This window comes from Bactrocera neohumeralis, chromosome 3 (assembly GCF_024586455.1).
Source record: "Bactrocera neohumeralis isolate Rockhampton chromosome 3, APGP_CSIRO_Bneo_wtdbg2-racon-allhic-juicebox.fasta_v2, whole genome shotgun sequence".
NCBI classification, from domain to species: domain Eukaryota; kingdom Metazoa; phylum Arthropoda; class Insecta; order Diptera; family Tephritidae; genus Bactrocera; species Bactrocera neohumeralis.
The window spans coordinates 51,492,577-51,516,376 of record NC_065920.1 but is presented as its reverse complement, the minus strand read 5'-3'; the positions used below and the strand labels follow the sequence as shown (position 1 = coordinate 51,516,376).

The 23,800-nt window shown below is 33.2% G+C and overlaps 1 protein-coding gene and 2 long non-coding RNA genes across 8 annotated transcripts in view; 1 reads left to right on the top strand and 2 right to left on the bottom strand.

Moving 5' to 3' along the window:
• The window catches only part of LOC126753406 (uncharacterized), a 66,490-nt gene extending 46,414 nt beyond the window's left edge, over positions 1-20,076 (top strand). The window contains exon 2 of the long non-coding RNA XR_007666133.1: positions 19,927-20,076. This is a non-coding gene — a long non-coding RNA (uncharacterized LOC126753406). The remainder of the gene's footprint in view (positions 1-19,926) is intronic.
• Positions 11,980-23,800, bottom strand: part of LOC126753405 (uncharacterized) — a 155,519-nt gene continuing 143,698 nt past the window's right edge. The window contains exon 2 of the long non-coding RNA XR_007666132.1: positions 11,980-15,642. This is a non-coding gene — a long non-coding RNA (uncharacterized LOC126753405). The remainder of the gene's footprint in view (positions 15,643-23,800) is intronic.
• LOC126753362 (GTPase-activating protein CdGAPr) overlaps positions 20,633-23,800 on the bottom strand; it is a 236,670-nt gene continuing 233,502 nt past the window's right edge. For all 6 annotated transcript variants that reach the window (XM_050464747.1, XM_050464752.1, XM_050464748.1 and 3 more), the window contains one exon: positions 20,633-22,227. In XM_050464747.1, coding sequence (XP_050320704.1) covers positions 22,152-22,227 — 76 coding nt within the window. In that variant the 3' untranslated portion in view covers positions 20,633-22,151. The remainder of the gene's footprint in view (positions 22,228-23,800) is intronic.

Genomic DNA, 23,800 nt, shown 5'->3' with positions numbered 1-23,800 from the left:
TGAAGAATACATTAAGAATTTTAAAATTATGAACAAAGTCTTGCTATTTTTTGCTCATAATAGTATGCAATTTACCTGGAGGAAGTATTCTAGTTAAGAGTCTCGAACTCGCAGTTGAAAAGTTTTACATCCTTAAGATATCTTATCATACTTGATTTTAATAGTATATTGTTGTTGTTGTGACGGTTATCTAATCCCCGCTTAGGTGGTAAGGTTTAAGTTGGCTTTCATCGGAATTAGGGCCAGAAAACTTGCTATTTCGACGGGGTCGAACCATAAGGAGAGCGATGTAGGAAAGCGGTAGCTTTGGATAAGTAAGAGTTTGAACTTCTACAATATATATTATTGAGGAGGGGTCACTATAGTTTCTCTACACAACTTGAGCTCCTCGTCTGCTATGGGTGGTGGTAAGACAATCACTGAGAGGTAGTCGGGAAAGGTATTAGTGGCTCTACTGTGAATGACGGTCAGTGCGTGTCTGAAGTTGGTTCCGTCCGTAGGCTGGTCGGCGTTTTGTTCTGTGGCGCCGACGTAATTAAGGAATGGCCTCTCCATGATACTCGAACTTTTCAAGAAAAAATCTCAGTCGGAGCTGCTCTGAGATGTGTGCTGTGTTCCTTAAAAGGCATCAATGGACATCATTTTATCGTACGCAGTGTAATGTTCTAACACGTGCGAAGTTTCTTCTTATACGTTTCAGTCTGTACTCCTTTGTTCAATTCGAGAATATAAGAAAAGTAAGATCTTCTCACCGATTTACTCCTTCTTAAGAAAAAAGAAAGTTTACCAAATTTCAGATTGATATCTTAAAACATCTCATAAATCGACTGCTTAAAACTTGAGATATCGTGTTGACCATAACGAAAAAAGTAGAAAATAACCGTCCGAATTTCTAAGTTCCTCTAAGAAACCCAAAAAAGCCCATGTGATAACATTTGACAACACATCCATGAACAAATCGAAAGTTAGATCTCCAAGAAACCCAACATAACAGTGATGTCAAATAGTAAATGAACTAAAAGGATTCTCATCACTATCTCACATCCTTATTTCTCCACGTTTCGTTATCAAACTTACAGACGAAAATATCTGCATATTTACCAATTTAATATTTTCACAAACAACCGCATTTGAATGCTCGCAGCTCGAGTGGGCACACTTGACAATGCTGGTGACGTTGCTGTTGATGTTGACGACTTCTAGACGGCACGATAATAAACTTGATGAAGACGAAGATGATGGCGATGGCGATGGCAAAATGTTTATGTCAAATTAATTGCAGACACGTGCGCTATCAGCTGGAGACGGTGAGAAATCACGATTACAACCGAGTGCAATGCCACGACTATTTTCAACTTCCCAACAAAACAGCAACAACAAAATGTTGTTGTTGACATTTATACGCATTCACGCGTTCCCGCCACTCACTGCAGCAGCAAGGAGAAAGGGATGGGCACGTCGGGCGGCGCAGTCACGAAATGCTTGTTGGCAAGTGTAAAGGTTTGAGCACGGCGAGGATCGGCGTGGCGTTATGACATTAGGTTGAAGTGGCCCACAGAACGGCAGGAGGTACTGCCATATTGTGTGTGTTTGTGGGTATGAAACATATGTAAATATATTTGCACTTTCGCATAAAATATTAAGTAGCTGGTGTGTTAACAACTGATTGAGATATTATTGTTTAACAACCCCCCTTTAATTTTTGTAGCTGCAGCGCTTTTGTAGGGTTAAAAGGCGCTAAACGTCGTTGTTACTTTTTGCGTTGTTTGCATTGTTGTTGTTGCTGTTTTGTCAGCTCATGTCTCACGCTGTGTTTCTGTGGCAATTTAATCAAATTAATATTCTCACGTGACTTTGATGTCACTTATTCATTGCTTTGCTGTTTAGCTGATATTGTCAATTGTTGGCAACAGCTGTGGTTGTTGTTGTTCTTATACAATTTTCTTATTATGCTGCATGTGACTTTTTTCATTTCAAGTATTTTTGCATATCCTGCAGTGATTGTTGTTGTTCGTATTTTTTTTTTTGTTGTTGCTCTGTTGCTATGACTGTTATTATTTAATTTGCCAGCTTATTGACGGCGTCAGCATCATTTCCGCCTATTCAACATATGGCAACAACGCGTGTATATTTATATTCTATGCTGCTATTGTTGTTGTAGCTCTGGTTTTGAACTTTAATAATAATTTGACCAGAATCTACAAACTGTTGCTACAAGCCATCTGATAAAATTAGCATCCGATCAATTTTGACCCGGACTAGCCGGATTTTTGATTCTGATGTAAAGATGGATCTCTATTTGTCAATAAAGCTGTATTTGGTAGCTTCTTATTTACGATGTGAAAGATTTTGACATCGTTTGAAATTTTGTTGGAATGGATTCACGGCTACGGAATCGTCTGAAAATGTTGCAGCAAGGGTTTTGGGACGTCTATTTTCGTAAGTATTTCAGTGGCACAAAGCATTCAGCGAAGGTCAGGAAGCCAACAAAAACTTGCCTCATTTGAGTCGTCCATATACTGATTTATTATGGAGCGAATCAACACATTTTGCAAATACAAAAATGTTTACGTGATTCTATGATTTGATTCTAAAGTTCGAGCCGTTACACAGATCCCGGTGACTTTATATTCCTCAGAGCCTTTGCTTGTGTGTTAGTTCAAAATACTTTACTTGTAATAACCGAATACAAATACAAACGGATAAGCTTTTTAGGGCAATCAATATGCTATGCCAGGATGCTGAGTAGAAAGCATTTTTCGTATTGAGTATTACAACCATACAATATTGTAATATGCCGCCCTTTAATCATTTTCAACTAATAGCCTAATCATTGTCCTAATCAATCAATAATCACACGATTTCGGCTGTTGAGTAGTTTATCCCACTAATCTTATAAATCTAGCAAGATTTCGCCATACAAAAATTAGAGTTCAAAATCACTTCATCGAAGTGATTTGAAACTGATCCACTGTAAATCTCTTGGTGCGACCCTGATTTTGCGCCATCTACTTGTCAGCATTGGAAATCTATTATATTATGACAGCTGATTTAGACACTATAAACAGAAAAAATTGTAAATAAACAAATTTTTTACAAGCAATCTAATTTCACCTCTAATGTTTCGCCTTCTCCTGAAAATCGACTTCAAATGAAAAATATTTTCTTATTATATTGAAAATATTTAAAAAAGCGTTTTTTTTTCATCTTTTTTATCAGTGAGAAGCTATTATACAACAATATTTTCTTTTAATAAATATTAAGCGATGTGAATTCTTGAATGGCAAAAACAGCTGTTTTTTTCATCTTTCCAACGGCAGTGAGGACGGGCTGATTAGTGACCCCATCCTCCATGTTAAATGTAATCTAACCCTTAAAATTTTCGGTCTGAACATGGTACTAGAGCCAAAGCTTTGATTGGGGAACTTGCCTTAATGAATCGGAGTTGATTCGGAGATAGACCGCCAATGTCATCGTATATTTTATTTAGATGTTGGCATACATTGGGACAAAAAAGTATCCGGCAAGCGGCAATTTCATTCATTTTCTTTTGGCTTTAAATTCGGTCACAATTGTGGCTCGATGCGATGGTGCATTATAAAATCCTTGAATCGCCAAATAGAACTCCTAATTGACCGTCTGTCTGTCCAGAAAAAATTCAAGACGCACCAAACCACGAATATCGAAAAAGCTTTGAGCATCACTTTGTTTTTTAAGCGGCTTCGGCGTGATGTTTTTGGCTCGTTTTTCCCTTCATTCCGCTGATGGCTGACTTGTCTGCTTGTCAAACTCATAAACCCATGTCTCATCAGCAGTTATAATGCTCTCCATGCATGTGGAATCGGAATTTGCACGATCAAGCATGTCCAAAGAGACCTGTATCTTTTTGGAAAAAAATTCAACTTTATCGGGACGAGTCAAGCAAGAAAGCGTTTCATACCCAGCCTGGAGCTTTAAACGGTTTTAACCGGTCACATGCTTCTATAAAATTTCCGTCCGAAAAAGTGGTTATGTCTTGGTTTTGATGTACGCCCATAATCTCTAATGAAGTTGTGGTCGAATTAGGAATGGTACTGATACTATTCTTCTTAGCACTGAAGGGGAGGTTGACAATTTACGCCCAAAAGAGAGTTTTGCCATTACTACCTTGTATGCGAGCCTCCAAGCATTGTTTCAGAAAGCCTTTTTAATATAAAGTGTTAATAACAACCTCTTGTGCTTGGTGAGTCTTTGTATAACCTTTGATATGAGCATGCTTGTATTGGCACAGAAGCTTTTTTTGAAGGCGATAATAAAGATTTGTGGTAAAATATATGAAAATGCTTTTTTTGGCAGTCCGAGTCAAACTTGATCGAATGGCATATCTAGAGAGACCAGTTGAATTCCTGTAAGACTGTCCTTAATTACTATGCCAAATATTAGCAGGATCTGTCAACCAGTTTGTTTACAGCAGCTGCTTTAGTCGGTACACCAACAGTCGGTATTTATAACCAAATTTCGTGAGCGGAATCGTTACTATTATCGAATAGGCTTACGGTAATTTAGCTCTATCAAAAACACAAGTATACGAGTGTTACAAAGCCTTAAAAGACGGTCGAGAGATCGTTGAATACATGCCTTGTTTTGGGGCGAACTTCGAACGCTTTAACTGATGAAAATATTAAAAGGGTGAAGGATATGTTGCTGAAAATAGTCAGGTAACTGTTAGAGAGATGGCAAGCGAGCTCGACATCTCAGCCGAATCCGTTCGAAAGCTTTTGAAGAATATTTTGGGTATGAAACGCGTTCATTCTCGACTCTTCCCGATAAAGCCAAATTGTTTTCAAAAAGATTACCGTAAACAGCTCTCTTTGGACATCCTTGATCGTGCGAATGCCGATCGCACAGTCATGGAAAGGATTATACCAGCCAATGAGGCATGGGTTTATGGGATTGACAGGCTAGGAAGTCAACAATCATATATATTTTTACAAAACTTCTGATCAATGCTGTGTTTTCCGAGTATAAATTCACAGGCAGTAAATTCTCATGTTCAGATCACATGCCTACTATTTCGGCAGTCTAATATTTAATTTTGTTATGTCGTTTGTTAAATAATTTCGGTACTTTATAGGTTCCATTTATTTTCTATTTATATATAGTTATACCAGAAATTGTTTTCACAGTTGGTTTAAAAAATAGAAACTTATGCAAATATTAAGACAATGCAATTGTTTGTTGAAGTGTTTGGTGCAGTGCAATTATGCTATATAAGACTTGAGAAACCACAAAGAAGTCAGCAGTTTGACAAAGTTCACTTGATTGACAAAATGAAATTCTCTACTATATTCTTCTTTATCGCTTTCCTGGTCGTCCTTGTTAATGGTAAGTTAAATTAAATGAGGTTTTCTAAGTTCTTTTAATATTTTAATATAAAAAATTTGCAGGTCAACGAGGAGCTGGCCGTCGAGGACGAGGAAGAGTTGGTGGACGTTCAGGCAGATCTTGCACAAGGTCAACCACTACAACTGTTGCGTCCGCATAAAGTTCCGTGGGGAGCGTCAGTTTTTTTTTTTAATAAGCATTATGAGATCTGAATGTCAAATAAATTAAAACTGAAGGAGTTTGAATAAAACCTTATATTTTTGTTCGCTTAAAAGAATTCATTGAATTCTTAACTAAAACTCGGACAGGAGAAAAAACTCTTTCGCTATTACCCAACTAGTTTTGGGAATAGAGGAGATCGGAATAAGAAAAGTATACGATTTGGAAAATGAACGTGTCTACTTTTCGGACAGTGGAAAAAACCCTTTCTCTTTACGTATCTAGCTTTGAGAGTAGAGGTAGTCAGAACAAAAAAACGGACGATTTGGAAAGTTAACGTGTCTAAATCAAAATCATCTAGCTTCGACCATCTTCTTGAACTGCTAGGAGATATTCATATTAAGAAGTTCAAGTGTGTTGTCGGATTTAAATTCACAGTATTCACAGTTTATACAGATGGTAAAAAGTCTCGCCTAGTTCGGACGACCGAGAAAGATGATGTGCTATTTTATTCTGAGATTGCTCGGAACCCATTTATAGCCCATCCACCTAAGTCATTTTCTCTTCACTTTATCCACAAAATGCAACATTCAATCCATACCTTTAGTTATAAGCCCAAAAAATTATTTTCCCGTAATCTAGTACGAGTATATACAACTGAACTAAAAGTTCTTAATTGCAATGAATTTACTCTATACAGAATATTAGTTGTTTTTCATACGTCTTCTAAATCTATCTACAATCGGTTCCCACTTTCAACTACTTCTACTCCATATATCAAATTTAAGAATTTAATTCCCTCTATTTAATTATTTATCGCACAATACGTTGGATATCTTCTGCAGAAAATATTTCGCTTAGATGACATCCATTCACCATAACTAGCCCTGGTCAGCCACCATATAAAATACAAACCGATTTCTGTACGTATTGTTTAGTTTAAATTACCGGTCTTGACACTAGCTGTGCTAAAAACCCAAGTAATTTACAAAAGTTGGCAACGCAAACATGATGTTTAACCAGCGCACATAAGGCATAAGGAAGGACTTCCGGTTGTTATCTTTACTATAATGAAATCCTTTCTGCTTTGAACGCACGCTAGTTTGAGCGCCAATGAAAGATGGAAGATTTCGATTTCTGCCGGGCTGTGTCAAACCTAAGTCTAGATATTCAGAACTAAAAGCTTTTACTTCAAATCCTCTAACTTTTCGAAGAAGTGTTTGCACAATTAGTACCTCTCATGTACCGGTGAATCCAATCTTCAGGTTCAGGGCAGTAATTTGACAAATACAATATAAAATAGAACTCTTTACTTTACTAGACTAATATAAAAAATATTTTTTTATGTCGTTTGGAATCGAATCCAGATCCTTCAGAGTGAAAGAATATCTTGTTGAACGAATCGTATATTCATGGTTAGTATTAAAACTTTGCACTGTAACCTTGATTTCGAAAAGCAAAAGAAAACACTAAATTTGCAAACCGAAAGTTCTTACAGAAGGGAAGCTCACTTTATTCCTGTCTCAATGTTACTAATACAGTATTCTATTTTGATTAAGTTTATGCAAAAACCTAATTTTTTCAGACTCGCAAATATTTTATCTAAACTTCAGGTAATTTCGAAAAGCAGCTGTAGAGTCAAGGAGTTGTAGTAAAAAGGGTGTAATAAACACCTCACGTCGTCATCGTTGATATATTGGGACTTGTGGTCATTCATTTGAGGTGTAAACAACAATAATTTTTCGCACTCAAATATGTCGAACTTTGTGCCTGAAAAAGTCTTTTTGAGAAGAGTTCTGCTTCATTACTCGAACCCTAAAAAGATGACGCTATTTTATACCGCTAAAAAGGTAATGACATTTCGAGAGGACTTATCTTCTTTAAAGAATGTCAAAGGTTTTAAAATTACGCGGTTTTGACTGATTTCCTGCATTTTCGGTCTTAAGAGCGAACGCTAGCGACAAATATTAATCAAATGGAAGCAAGCACCTGCCGATAAATGCCCGGAATTTGATACTAGAAATCGTTCAAAAACTATTTGGAAAACATCGTATGAGCAGTTTTGCCTCACCCGCCTAATAGCTTTGAGCCTTCTGACTACCATTGGGTTGATTCCTTCTTGAGACATTGATGGAATCCACAAATTACCTTTCTGGAAAATTTTGTAGCTTCATATGGGCAATACTTTGAATAATACTGTACATGTTTTGCAATTATCAATTTGTAAAAATGTTAAAACCTATCAGTGCAGTTGCGCTTTGTTGGACTGTAGCTTCTTTGAGCTGTAAATTTAGCGTTTTTTTGTATGACGACTGACACGTTAATCAGAGAGGTAAGAGGAGTTATCAGGTGGTTCACGCTAACCAGCCCGTCTGTGATCTAAAATTCTATTAAATTTACTAAACTAGACGACTTCTTACAATTTCGCTACCCTGGCTCTCAAAATTTTTCAGTTTTTCAATTTTTTATAATATCTTGGAAAAGACCCGTGATAAGAGGATTCTCACATCACCTCTTCGTCGATTTCAAAGCTGCTTTGGAGAGCAAGAAAGGAAACTGCCGTTATGCCAGTATGTCTGAATTTGATATTCCCGCAAAACTAATACGGCTTTGTAAGCTGACGTTGAGCAATACCAAAAGCTCCGTCAGCATCGGGAAAGACCTCTCAGAGCCGTTCGATACCAAAGGAGGTTTGAGACAATCTACTCCTGGAGAAAATAATTCGAGCTGCAGATCTGAATAGAGAAGGTACAATCTTCTATAAGAGTGTACAACTGCTGGCGTACGCCGATCATATTGATATCATTGGCCTCAACAACCGCGCCGTTAGTTCTGCTTTCTCCTGACTGAATAAGGAAGCGAAACAAATGGGTCTGGTAGTGAACAAGGGTAAAACGGGATATCTACTATCATCAAACAAACTGTCGGCGTACTCGCGACTTGGCTTCCAAGTCACTGTTGACAGTCATAACTTCGAAGTCGTAGATCATTTCGTCTATCTTGGAACCAGAATTAACGGCAACTACAACGTCAGCCTCGAATCCAATGCAGAATAACTCTTGCCAACAGGTGCGACTTCGGACTGAGCAGCCAATTGAGAAGTAAAGTGCTCTCTCGACGAACAAAGACCACAATCTATTAGTCCATCATTATTCCAGTCCTGCTATATGGTACAAAGGCTTGGACGATAACAACATCTGATGAGTCGCCGTTACGAGTTTTCGAGAGAAAGGTTCTGCGGAAAGATTTATGGTCCTTTGCGCATTAGCAACGGCGAATACCGCAGTCGATGGAACGATGAGCTGTACGAGATATAGGACGACATTGACATAGTACAGTGTAGGAAATTTACTGCTCTATAAAAATGGTCTCTTATGATTTTTCGATTAAGTTAAGCGTTTACGAGATATTCATCGTCAAACATCAATGCATATTAGGTTGGATCAAAAAAATATATATTTATTTTTCGTTTGGTACTCTGAAAAATAGGTTCCTAGACACCTCTAAGAAAGCCTCTCCAAAAACCTATGAGTTTCATCATTCATAATAATTTTTTTTTCATTGAGTTATAAAATTCATAAGAAATAAAAAATTTTCCCAAAAATAATCAAACTTCAACCGTTTATATCTTTTAAACGGTTGGGTTTACGAAAAAATCGTAGGAGACCTTTTTTGTAGAGCATTCAATTTCCTACAAAATCTAAGGAACAAGATATTTTTTCAAGTAGTTGGAAGCGAGATATAAATTTTTCTATCTGATAATAAGAAAAAATAGAAAACTGTAAGAAGGAGGACCTTCCCGTTACAATTAAGAACTCATGCTTGGAGAGACTTTCTTAGAGGTGTCTAGGAACCTATTTTTCAGAGTACCAAATGAAAAAAAAAATTTTTTTTTTGTTCCTCCCTAATATGTAAATATGTATAAGAAAAAGAAGCAGATTTTTTTTTGTATATATATTCATATAATAAATACCGTTATGCGTTTATTCAAATATGTAAATGTTTTTTGTTTTAAATTTTTAATTTAATACATAATAATTATAATAATATATTATATTGTTTTTTTATAAATTTTGTATTATTTGCCATTTATTGTTGCTTGTTTTGTATATAGGTATGTTTTTAGTGTAGTATGTATACAACTTTTTGTTTTTTTTTCATTAAGTTTTGTATTTACTTTCGGCACACAAACCATTTATTTAATCATTTATGCTAAAAAATTTTCATTGTTTATCTTAATTAATATTTTTTTTTTATTTTTAAGTTGTTTTTTATTTAACTTTTCTGTTTACATTTTTTATTTAGTTGTCATTTTGTTCAAACTTGTATTGCATTGTTTTTCATTCAAATTTTATTTGTTAATTTTTTTAAATCGAGTTTTGTTTCAAGAGAAGTAAATACTTTATATTTGCGAAATAAGTATAAGTGTAGTAATACTTGTATTTATGTATGTATGCATGTAAATGTTTGAATAATTCTAGTAAATATTTTTTTTAGTTTTCAACTTTGGAGAGTTTAAATGTTAATATAATCATTGTTGCTTAGTTTCTTTGTTTTCGTATAAGTTTATTTATGTAAGTTTACTGTGTATTAGGGTGAGACAATTTTAAACGTAAAAAGGGATTAAACTCGTGTTTATTTTTACAAGCAAATAATTATTTTTAATAGTAAATTACGAATTTTGTTGTATTTTCAAACTTCCTTCAAAATATAATGAAAAGAAAAATACTTATTTTTATCACTTTTTTTAAGAAATTTATTCGGAGATGTTGCAGTATAGTTATGACTTTTTATAGTCACCTAAAATGCAAAGCAACGTGTTATCAAAAAAATCGAAATTGAATTTTTTATTGATTACGATTCACTACATCATTTTACATATGTGAAGCAGAAAATTTTCGGCTTGCCCTGTCAGATATAACCAAAAAATAAGGTGACATTTGAATTTAAACTGCGCGCGTCGAAGGATTTGGAGAATTATTTTTTTTTTAGGTTGGTAGTACTGTCAGTTACATTTATGTCAAATTTTATGTCAAAATATTCATTAGTGTTTGAGATATGTGTCGTTTTGTGAGCTGCTAAAAGTGAGTTTTTCGTTTTTTGCGATGTCGAAATTTGTTGAGCAAAGAATTTGCATTAAATTTTGTTTACGGAATCAATTTTCTGCTGCGGATACGTTGAGGATGGTGCAGAAAGCCTTTGGTGATGAGGCTATGTCTAAAAAAAATGTTTACAAGTGGTATAGTGAGTTCCAAGCCGGCCGTGAACGTGTCGAAGACGAAGAGCGTCCAGGGCGACCATCAACCTCAACCGACGAAGCACACGTTCAACAAATCAAAGATTTGGTGTTGAAAAACCGTCGATTAACAATTAGAGACCTTGCTGATGAAGTTGACATATCGAAAGGCTCAGCCAATACCATTTTGAAGGATGTTTTGGGCCTCAAGCGCGTCAAATCTCGACTGGTACCGAAAACATTGAATTTTTTGGAAAAAAGGCGTCGCGTTGAAGTGTGTGAAACGATGCTTTCCGACTACCAGGTTGTCATGAAATGCATTATAACTGGCGATGAGACTTGGATCTATGCTTACGACCCCGAAACAACCGATCCATCGAGCGAATATCGTGCCAAAAGAGAGCCGAGACCAAAAAAATCGCGCCAAAGTCGCTCAAAAATCAAGGTCATGTTGACTGTTTTCTTCGATTATCGTGGTGTTGTGCATTATGAATTCCTTCCAACCGGTCAAACAGTCAACAAGGAATATTATTTGAACGTTATGCGTCGTTTGCGTAACGCTATCCGTTTAACAAGGAATATTATTTGAACGTTATGCGTCGTTTGCGTAACGCTATCCGCTTAAAAAGGCCGGAATTGTGGAAAGACAATTCTTGGTTTTTACACCACGATAATGCACCATCCCATACTGCCCTCGTAATTCGTGATCATTTCGCCAAAAACTCAACCCATATCGTTCCGCAACCACCGTATTCACCTGATCTGGCGCCGTGCGACTTCTGGCTGTACACCAAGCTCAAAAGACCGCTCCGGGGACACCGTTTTTATACGATAGAGGAGATTCAAGCCGCAGCGAAGACGGAACTGAAGGCCATCCCGGAAAGTGACTACAACCAGTGTTTCGAAGATTGGAAAATCCGGAAAATCAAGATGTCACCCGAACGTGTACGATTTATAATGTGTTTTTTTTTTTAATTTAGTAGAATCTAATATCAATTAGAAGGTCAATTTCAAATTTTCTATGATATTAAACTGTATAAAGATATACAGTTTATTATACTTATATATTATTATATTTAATATAATAATCTTCATGTTTCAAGTAAATGTTTTGCCCCTACCCCCGCAAGCTCTTTTGGCGTTTGACATGGATACTCATCGAACAACGTCTCCAATTCACCGTCCTCGAAGGTTTTTGGCCTTCTTTTACGCGGACGGTATATTGTTTCACTTGGAGTAGTCCCTTCGTAAACTTTTTAGAGTTTACGCTATGCTTTAGCCGCAAAATTCTTTGACTGAAAGCAGAAAATCAACACTGCTCGTCAATGACGATTGTTTGGCAATCGGACATATGCGCACAACCGAGACTATATGACACATAAACCAAGTCAGTTTATTTTTCAAATGTCTAGGTTAAGTTTATCACGTTTTGGATATATCAAAATAGATCACCACTAACTGCTGGATCCATCTATTGACAAACAGCGGGTGTTTAGTTGCATACCTAATACTATTTCAGCTGTGTCATAATCTAGTTTTTTTTTGTATATAAATAAACTATCTATGATAGCAATCAAGATAGTAGAGCACACTGTAATAGGTTTGTTTCCCGAATAATTACTATGTTATGGTTAGGTTAAAAGATCGGTCCTAACCGGGATGTCAAGTGGACAGCTTAGAACTTCGGCCCGTTGTGGTACCAAATACTTCCATATGATATTTTTTATACCTTATGACCAATAAGAACCCCACAAAGTGCTTTGAACCTACCACACATTAGTTGAGACGGTTTGTTGAGCTGTCAGTCTCAGCTTTGTTTTTTGGTTCATCGAAGTTAAGACTGCCGAGATGTTTCAGCCTGAGAATTACAAAGGCTGGATAATGGAGGAGAAAGTACTTGGATGTTTCCACTTATGATTGCGGCAAGATGAACTTTGCTAAGAGCAAGTAATTCAGTCGATTTTTTGAGTTTTACTCTAGGCCAAAAGGATATTGCAGAACGCAAAAAAGCAATAAAGATACAACACGGTCCCGTTCCAATGTAACCGAGGCAAAGTTGCTCGTTTTGGCTAGATCATCTCTTTTGCATTTATCAACGTTTCTGCTGTGACCAAGCACCCATCTCTGATAATGAGTATAGATATAGAGAACAGACACTCCTTGGGTAGCATTGAGTGCACAGTTAGCGAGCTCAGAGCTGATATTGCCACTCTGCAGTCGAAGTGAATGCTCACTTCCCTGAAAGAAGCTGCACTTCGTGGCAGTACGTCTACTGCCCCTTAAAAGCAGCTACTTCCACCTAAAAAAAACCATTGTAGTCTGTTGGCCTACAGCTAACATTGATGGAAAACTCGCACTCCTATCTTTCCTCTAATTTCTAGCCATGCGTGATTTCCAGCGACTCTTGCCCTTGTCTATATCCCTCGCCGGTATGTGAGCAAAGAAAAAGCATCATCTAACCTGGCTTAAACAAGAAGAGAGCGAAATTTTACAGAGAGAAAAGTTACAGTAGCTCAGTATCAAGCCGCGGAATGTAACGGTTGATCCAAGTAGATGTACTTTTTCAATAGCATCTTTTTTGTCAGATCACGCGTGAGTCTTGTAAAGCTCTCATGTTATTTTTGTTATTTCTTGAATGAAAGAGCTGCTTACAAAAAACAACGGAGGCGCTCTAAAACTCTTTCTAAATCAGATAAAGTTAAGTTGCGCACAGAAATTAGAAGAAGCGCCACAGTAGATAACCTAACAAAGTTTGTAGGTGCAGTTATGCATTATTTTTTTCTTTCAAAAATTAATATTTCTGATCGCCACGTAAAAAAAGTACTTCAAAAATCTTCTGTTATTTTTTTTTTCTTTCTCTCTATTCTTACTCACCAAATGGTTATAAATTTCGTAGCTGTAAATGTCATCATGTTTTCAATAGTGTTCCGAAATTTCGCGGCTGTAGTTTTTTAAGTTTATGACAATTGTAAATTCATTTATTTTGTAAAATTATTGTTTTTTAGTTTTCGTGTTGTATTTCTCTGTAAGAATTTGGCAACTGTTATGCAACGTGGTTATATGTATTCTGAAAATGTCTTTACCTTTTTTTTTTTGTTATATGCTGAAATTTTATTTCTATGATTTCTTTATTATATTTTCTTTTATGCTGTGATATAAAAAATGTCTATGCATTATGTATTTCATAAATGTTGAATATGGAAGCCATTACTCGTTATGTTATATACGCAATACAAATTTCCTATTAAATTTCAATAGTTTAAAACATTTCCTTCTGTAATTCCATTAGCTAAAAGTAATTGTAATATAAATATTTTTATTTTTACGAACTCGATTTGTAACTGTTTTCATACAAAATTGTAAATGTTGCGTTTTATATTTTTAGATATATTTTTCATAATTTTTCGTCGTTTTTTTAACGGTTCTCAAAGCATATGAAGGTTCTGTAAAAAGATTTTTTATTAATATTTTTAGTTCGTTTATTATTATTTATTTCTTATATTTTGTTACATTTTTCTTTAAATTTTTTATAATTTTTTTATAATTTTTTTATAATTTTTTTTTAATTCTTTTATATTTTTTTCCATTTTTGTTAATTTCATTTATTATTATTTATTTTCTTATATTTTTTAAATTTTACTTTAAATTTTTCTTAAATTTTTTTTTACTTTTTCTTATAATTTTATTTTTTTTTATTTTTTAAATTTTTTTTTCCATTTTTGTTAAATTTTCTACATTTTTATCTTCAACCGTCTGCAATTTGGAACTCTCAATTACGTAACTACATACCTACAATTCACTATCAAACGTACAAAATGTAACAAATTTGATTGTTTTCTACTGCGATCGTTTGCTGTTTTTAAATTCCTAAGAAATGTGGGTAAAAAAAAGAATCAAAACAAAGTAGATTTTAAAGCGATATATACTTTCACAAACATTTTTGTAGTTTATTTTAAAATCTACTTTATTTTGTTAATTGTCGGAACATTATTATTAAAGCTCTTTTAATAAACTCTATGGTATTTAAATTTTTGATTGATTTTTCAAAATTTTCTTTAACTGCTATTTAGATTCGGTTTGCAGGAATGCTTGTTACTTAAAGCTATCGGATTTATCTAACCACAAGTTCATATAATAGAAATATTTCTAATAGTTTTATAGTATCTGTAGTTGAAATAATTTTTTGATTTTATGTATTAGTAAGAAGTATATTTTTATTAACGCAAATTTTTTTGAATTTCGATTAGAAAAAAGTCCGAAAAACGACTTGTAAAGTATGGAATTTAATTGTGTAATAATAAATGAGAAAAACGATGTATAAATTATTTTATTAAATAATATGTTACAAGTTTCTCTTTAAGTTTCTTGATTCAATATGAACCTAAATTTTGAATATGAAACCAAAAATTAAGCGTTCCATATAGAGATAATGTAATTTCGGCTATTAATGTTAGAAATGAACTTCTTCTCAATAATCACTCGACGAAAACAATATTTATTAAGTTTAACAAGTCAACAAAAGTTCCTGAGGTCAATGATACTTTTGTTTACTTTAGTTAGGTTAACAACCATACTTGAGGGAAATGAACTTTTGTTTACCTTTAGCCAAGTCACCGATCCTTTCCTGAGGTTCTGCAAGTGACAACTTGAAAAAATGGCTTTCAGGTTAATGTAACCGTCACCTCCGTCCTGTGGAAACCTTGCCAGTTCTTCAAGTACGTTCTATGCTACGTCGACATTACGTTGATGGTACAGGCTGAGTTGATTTAAAACCAGACTAGTGCCATGGTCCTGACTCTGAAGACGTACTCCCACATGTTTTCGTGTCAATCCCGTTTGTGGTTTCACTGCAATGTACAAGGCGCGTTCCAAAGTAAAAAGGACTTAAAAAAAACAGAACAAATGTTTTTTCGGCAAAATCAATTTATTTGATTAAAAATAGTCTCCTTCTGCTTCGGCTTTTGGCTCGATCCAAAAGCATGTCGAACGAGTGTTTTAGCTCGTTGGCCGGTATGACCGCCAGTATGCCGGTGCAAGCCTTTTGAATAGCCTCTATGCCTGCAAAACGCTTTCCTTTCATGGGCAAATGCATTTTTCCGAAAAGGAAGAAGTCGCACGGTGCCATATCAGGTGAATACGGGAAGTGGTTAATGGTTAAAATGTGATTTTTGATCAAATAATCGTCCTTCGAATGTTAGATTCTGAGCAATTTTTGGTCGTCAGTCAATTTGTGCGGAACAAACCGTGCACACACCTTTCGTAAGCCCAAATGTTCGGTCAAAATGCGATAAATCGATGTTTTGGAGATGTTCAATTCCATTTCCATGAATTTCAATGATTATTTCGGCTGATTTTTGATGAATTCACGCACAGTTTCGATGGAATTTCTGGTGATCACGGATTTTGATTGGTCCACATGTTAATCGTCATTTATGTGCTCACGACCACTTTGAAAACGTTGAAACCACTCGTGCACTCTGCTACGGGATGGGCAATCATCGCCATAAACTTGTTTCATCAATTGAAACGTTTCGGTAAAAGTTTTAACAATTTTAAAACAAAATTTAATGTTGGCTCTTTGTTCGAAGTTCATTTTCGCACCGATAACACAAACATACTGACACTTAAAACGCAATAACTTAACTTCCAATTAATGAAATGTCATGAAATCCTCACTGGACCATCGACAAAGATAGCAGATTCTAACGCACCAGTTGACATATAGATGGCGCCACCAGTGGGCGCTAGATTCAAAAATTCCCGTTTACTTTAGAACGCACCTTGTATAGATAACCACAGGAACCGAAAATGCAACTGTACGCTCGAGTGGAGATGGTGGCTTGAAGTGGGAACCCGTGCAACATGAACAATGAAAAAATGAAAACAACAAACGATAACAAAAACCAAAAAATACACACGGACGACGAATTGAATGCATTAAGAAGCAAAGCAGGATTCTGCACTCGCCGCCCCAGGTGGAAAATGTGAAGGCAAACCACTTCCCCAATGCCTGAATCAGAGGATGCAAACGGGAAAACATTTAATTGGACCCCGGCTGCCGACCGAAGCGCTCGAAGAATGCCCTTCATTATTGAAATGATTTCGGCCTTCTAAATCTAAAAATAAATCTTGAATTCGTTGAAAAAAATTAAAAAGTTACAAAAAAACTTTAATTGTAAAGAGAACTGTACGTTTATAAGAGCAGATCGATCTACAGGGAGCCAAAAAAATTAAAAAACGCATATGTGAAAAGAGTTCTATGGATAATTATGAGCAACATCGCGCCATGATAACCGACTACTTGAATCCTAAAATTGAAGCTTGTGATCTCGGCGACATTTGTTTTCAACAAGACGGCGCCACTTCCCGCACATCGCACCAATCAATGGATTTATTGAGAGAACACTTCGGTGAGTAGATTATTTCACGCTTTGGGCCGCTCGATTGGCAACCAAGATCATGTGATAACACATCGCTAGACTTTTTCCTGTGGGAATATGTAAAGTTTAAAGTCTATGCGGACAATTCCGCTTCGTTTATGGTCTTGGAGCAAAACATCTCGCTTGTCATTCGCCAGTTGGCAGTCGAAATGATCGTATCGTGATCATGGAAAACTGAACTCAACGTATGGACCATCTGAGACATAGCAACGGCCAACATTTGAAAGAGATAAGCTTCAAAAATAAATTCCAATCTGTGTTCTTTGGAATGTTAATAAACATTCCCTATTAAATTTCAAGTTTTTGTGATTTTTCGTTAAAAAATACAGAACCTCGAAATGGATCACCCTTTATATACAGAACATGCAACAAATTTGACTTACTTATCGCCTAGTGATCACTCAAGAAAATTTGAAAGTTTGAGAAATAATGTCTTTAAAGATAAACTGGCTGTTAAAAGTTAAACTGATGGGACAGATTGAACTGAGCGAATACACTTTAGAAGGCTGTAACTCAAAAGCTACTTGTTATATCGCTTTAAAGTGTTAGCATATTATTTTTAAAAGTGTATACTATCGGAAAATGTAAAAAGAAAACAATTTTGTTTTTAATTTCACATCAGGTGTACGCCTTCAAATCAGTTTTGCCCATGAATCCCGTATGATTATGCGTTGAAAACATACAAAAAATACCAAATTATACACCAAGTAAATAAAAAGCCAATTTTTTTGTGTAAAACTATATATATATATGTATGTAAGCATATATTTTGTGATATTGTCAGCTTAAAATTAAATTAAATACAAAAAATCTTGAATACAAATAGTTAAAATTGTGAACTTATTGCATAATGCTTTTAACGTAAATAATTTTTTTCTCTTATAAAAAGTATGTATATGTATGTATGTGTGTAGTTATATGCGTGGTTTTAGAAATAAATATATCCAAATGCTATACATACATACAAACGCATCAATTATCAACAACAAAATCATTTGAAATAGAAGGAAAAAACAGGAAATAAAAACATACAAAATAAGTGTCTTAACAAAAGGCCGCACGAACGAACATAACATACAACAACATATCTATATGTCTGCGTTTTTATATGCTTTTTTTGTTTATGTGTGGAGTTTATGCGTAAATGCAACTTATATAATATATCATATAATATTTTTTTTTATAAAATTGTATGCAAACATTTGCAATGCACTGTGCTGGCTTTATGCGCGTTTTTTGCTTGCTGGGACAAGACAGGACAACTGTTTTGTCTGTAGGTAATTGTTGGTAATTTTTCGTGATGACATAAAATTTTTGTTTTTTTTTTTTCAACTATTTCTCTTAAATTTTTGATTTTTTCGAATTCTTAAAGATCTTTTGAAATTATGTACCTTTAGCTATTCAAAACTTTTAACAGAAATCCGTTCATATTTTAAGTATTTTGAAATGATTCAAATATTCGTAGACCGCATTTGCAAATTTTTTTTTTTGAAATATTATCAAATTTTAAATATATATTCGAAAAGTATATGTGTAATTATATTCAAATACATATTTTGTAATTTTTAATTTCCTTTGGCAACTTTTGCAAAATATTATGATGTTTTTTGTAATTTATTTGACTAATATATTGTTGAAAAATGCAAGCCTATTACGTTTACCGAGGAAAAATATTAATTTTTTTTTTAATTTCGTAAAAAATTATTAATAAAATAAAAATTAAATAAAAGTTGAGCGCTGGTTGAAAATCCGAAAATCGAGTTACAGAATATAAAAAATCTGAATTCGAGTAAATTGATTTTCGAATCGAGTTACAGAATAGGCCCACTGCTCTCATTAGCAAAAAATCATAATGTCATGATAAAAAAAATTACTTATTATTTGCACAAAATTTGAAAATGATTTTGAAAAATATGACATTGACAAAAAATTTGATTTTAATAAAAAAAAGGATTTCGATTAAAAAGTATGATATTGATAAAAGTATGCTTTTGACAATAAAAAAATAAGATGTTGATAAAAAATATGATTTCTATTAAAAAAATGATTCGGTTGAAAGAAATATGTTACTCGTATTGATAAAAAAAATTTTAATTGTGAAAAAAACGTCAAATATTTTTAGAACTGGAGTTGAGAACAAAATTACCAAACAGAAAACTAATTAAAAAAATGTTGAGTCTAATTACTGATTTACAAAATACATATACATATGTATATGTATAATACATGTAATATGGTAACAAAACAATAATTTTAGAAGAATTAAAAAAATAACAACAAATTAAATAAAATATTAAAAGGTTTTGAAAATTACACAAACATCATAATTTTAGCTTAAATTTAGATTTTTCGAAGACACATTTATTTTAAAAATGTAAACAAAATTAAAGTTTGGAATAAAAAACCGAAATTAAATTAAAACAATTAGAATAAATATATTAGAAGAACTTTAATATAAAATTTTAGTTTCAAGAAATTTAATTTTGGTATAAAAAATTTAAATAAAATTAAATTTAAAAATGTAAAATTTTAATTCAAAATTTTAGAACAAAAAATTTAAACGAATCGAAACTAAATTCCGAATTTTAGAATATGAGACCTGGTCTACGAAAAGGGAGCTAACGTGCGAAAACTAGTTTTCTGGGAAAAGCTGTTAAAAATAATCATCAGTTTCGCGTTATCTCATTAATTGTTCTCCTTTTTTTTTGCCCCCTTTCCGTAGACCAGGTCACATATAATTAAAAAAAACTTTGTTTTCAATTAAAAAAAAAACATAAAACTTTAGAATACAAAATTTTAACATAAATTAAAAAATTTGAAGAATTTTAATTTCAAATTTAAGTTTACAAATTTTAGAAAGAATTAAATTTTGCAACACTAAATTAAAACTTTTTTAATTAAAATTAAATATTTAGAATAATAATTTTACAGTAAATTTTAACAATTTAAATTTATTGAAAAATTGCTAGAAAAAATAATTAAAGGAAATTTGTTTTACATAACAATTTTAAATTAAAAAAAAACATTTTTAAGTAAAAAACATAGAAAAATTTTAATTTCAAATTTTAAATAAAACTTTTGAAGAATTGTTATTTCAAATTAAAGAATAAAATATTAAATTTTTGATTAAAAGGTAAATTATAAAGTTAAGTAAAAGTTTGAAGAAATTTAATTTTTAATTTCGGAAAAAAATTATATTAAATTTTTAAATAAAAAAATTAAAAGGATTTTAATTACAAATTTTAGAAAAAAATAGTTTTACAACAAAAACCACTAAATATTGAAAAAAAAATTATTAAATTTCAAGCTTTTAAGTTAAATGAAAGAAATTTTAATTAATGGTTTGCTCTGAAATCATAAATTAATATTTTTCAGTGACTGTATATATATTAAGTTCTGACATCATAATTTCTTACAAGAAAACCGCAGGAAATAGAAAATTTGACTTTATTGACTATACATTTTTATGGAAAATTACAATTTTATTTGTTTAAATTAAGAAAAAATTATTTATTAACTGTTTTCCTCTTTTCCAGCACATTTCGCACGCAAATATATAATTTTTTGGGATTCGGGTGTTTAACTTATCTTTATATAGTACATACATAAACGTAAGTATATGTATGTATGTATGTAGGTATGTTATTTTTGTATACTCAAATGGGCATAACTACAGTGTACTCAAGTTTTCCAGCATACTTTCATACTTTTACAATTGCTATATAAATTGTTACGCCAAAAATTGTCACTTTCAAAACTTAAACTACATTTTAGTTTTATAATATGTATATACGTATGTATGTATTTTTATTTATATTTCTAAGCATTCATTACACATTTTGCATTTTTACATATAAAAAAGTAGAATTAATGCTTAACTAACGATTTTTAAAAATAATTTAACACAACTAATATGCATATAATGTATAGTATATATGTATGTATGTATATAGCGAAATGCTTATTATGTCTCATTATCATCATTTTTCATCATTTTAACTGCATACAATTACTGGATTGCCACACCAACCGCTAACGGCTATTTTTACACAAAATGCATAAATTTCTGATAATCATTCAATGTCTTATTTGTTTCTTTGGATAATTTTTAATAATTAGCATAGTTAAAAAAAATCAATAATTGTTTAAAATAATATTATAATCATGCATACACAAGTTTTAACATTTATAAATTAAATTTATTTAAAGTTTTTGTTGTTGTTTTTTTCATAAAATTGTATTTCATGTTACTTAGCGAATAATTTATAAAAGAAAATTTTTCAGTTAACGAAAAAAAAAATTGCATACAATGTTTAATATTAATTTAGTACATAGTAAATGTCAAGTTTTATATTTATAATATAGCAAATATTTATTATAATATTTTTTAGCGGCGCCGAAAAATTTCTTTACTTATTTTCATGTAAATTTTGAATTTTTTTAAATTTATTTTTAGCTTTGTCATCGTAAATTTGGCTAGAAAGAAATGTGATTTAAATGTTTTTCATGTATTTGGCTTGCAATTTTGCATACAACAGCTGCACAGACATACATGAGTATATACATATATATATGTGTACATATTTTTTTTGTTATTTTACACTTTTGCTGCATTATTTATGTTGTAAAAATACAATTAATTTGTTTTTGTTTCATTTTAAGGTTATTATTTGCCACGATACACATATGCCCATCTATACATATATACGTTTATTTATTAAGTTTTGTTTATATGTATATATAAATTATTTTGAATTTTAGTTATATTTGTTGCATAAATGCTTTCTTCTTGCATACTTTACTGCATGTGTGTATGTGTGTGTGTGTGTATGCTTGTGATATTGGGGGAAATCTGTCTGCCCACTTCTTTTTAATATGCAGTTGTACAGTTATGTGTTCTATAAATACAAAATTGTTTGAGTTTCCACATATTTTGCATGCGTTTACTCGTTTTAAGAGTTCTGAGAGCGTGACTCGAACATCGCCGTCATATCACGTATGGAGAATTGTGGTGAGATTTTCTCACGGCTGCAAAGAGAAAAGTTCATTTCAGTTAGTCAAAAGAATGAATTTCTGGAAATATTTTGTTAATAATATATATGCTACTGTGGGCAAAAAATAGCAAGACTTTTTTATTTAAATTTGGTCGCAATATTTTTTTTTTCTAGGTTGACATGACTGTCAGTGTCATCTGTGCCAAATGCCTCATCAAAATAATTATTTATATTTAAAATACGCTTGTCATTCTGAAGCACAGAAAGTGCATTTGGTGATTTTTATGATGAGTGAAATTATTGAACAAAGAAGTTCCATTAAATTTTGGGTGCGGAATCAAATTTATTGATGCCGAAATGTTCAGAGTGTTGGAAAAGGCCTTCGGCGGCAATTGTTTGTCGCAAGCAAGTGATTTTGATTGATACAAATTATTCAAAGAGGGTCGAAAACGTTTCATTGATTTTCAGCCTGTCATTAAATAAAGAAATTGGTGGTTCAGAACTGACGATTAACAGTTAGAGATACTGGCATCGTTGGGATATCGGAAGGATCGATGAAAATAAATTATTAGGACTAATAAAGTAAAAGCTAATAAAGTGAAATCACTCAATTTTTTCGAAAAACGTTAAGGTCTGTGAAACAATGCTTTACGACTACCAAGATGACATGAAACGTCTTATTACTGGCGATGATTCTTAGATCTATGCTTACGGCACGCCGGAGGCGAAAAAACCACGTCAGAGCGGGTAAAAAGTCGAGGTTATGTTGACAGTTTTCTGCGATTATCGAGTTGTGGTGCACTCCGAATTGTTCCCGACCGGCCAAACTGTCAACAAAGAATACTATTTCAGTGTTATGTGTAGTCGAGAAGCTATTGGTAAAATAGGCTGGAATTATGAGCAGACAACTCTTGGGTTTTGCACCACGATAACGCACATTCGTATACTGCATTGAATATCCGGGAGTTTTTCGCCAAAATTCCAATCAATATCCTGCCGCAACCCAGTTTGGTTTGCCATTTCGTAATAATAATCAAATGTATTACCAAAATGCTGGTAAGATGGCCTTCCCGATTTTGACGAGAAAATTTTGCTCGGCGATGAAGCTCACTCCTGATTAAATGAGCACTTTACGAAACATCAATGTGTTTGATCTGATGATAATCTAGAAGCCATTGCTGAGGCAAGAAGTGACTGTTTTGTATGCTCTATGAGCAGAGGAATCATTGGTTCATATTCCTGCAAAAAAGCAGCCAGTCAATTAGGAACACTATAGAGCCATAATCATTGCCTTTTTCGTGCCTAAATTAGACGATCTGGACGACCTTTGGCTCCAACAAGATGGTGACATATGCCATACAGCAAACGACACAATAGAAATCAAAAACGGAAACATTTGGTGAGTTCCTTATGATAACGTTAGGCGAAACGGTGGGTGGGCGCAAACGGGCGCCAGCCTGATTTGACGGTCAGGATGGTTTTTGTTGTGATTGACAGAGAATCACTTACCATGAGCGAATCTGTGCTGTTAACAATCGAACCGTCTGAAGGAAGCAATCAATCAGAGGAGACTAGCTTTCAGCAATATGGGAAGAATTGTGTAACAT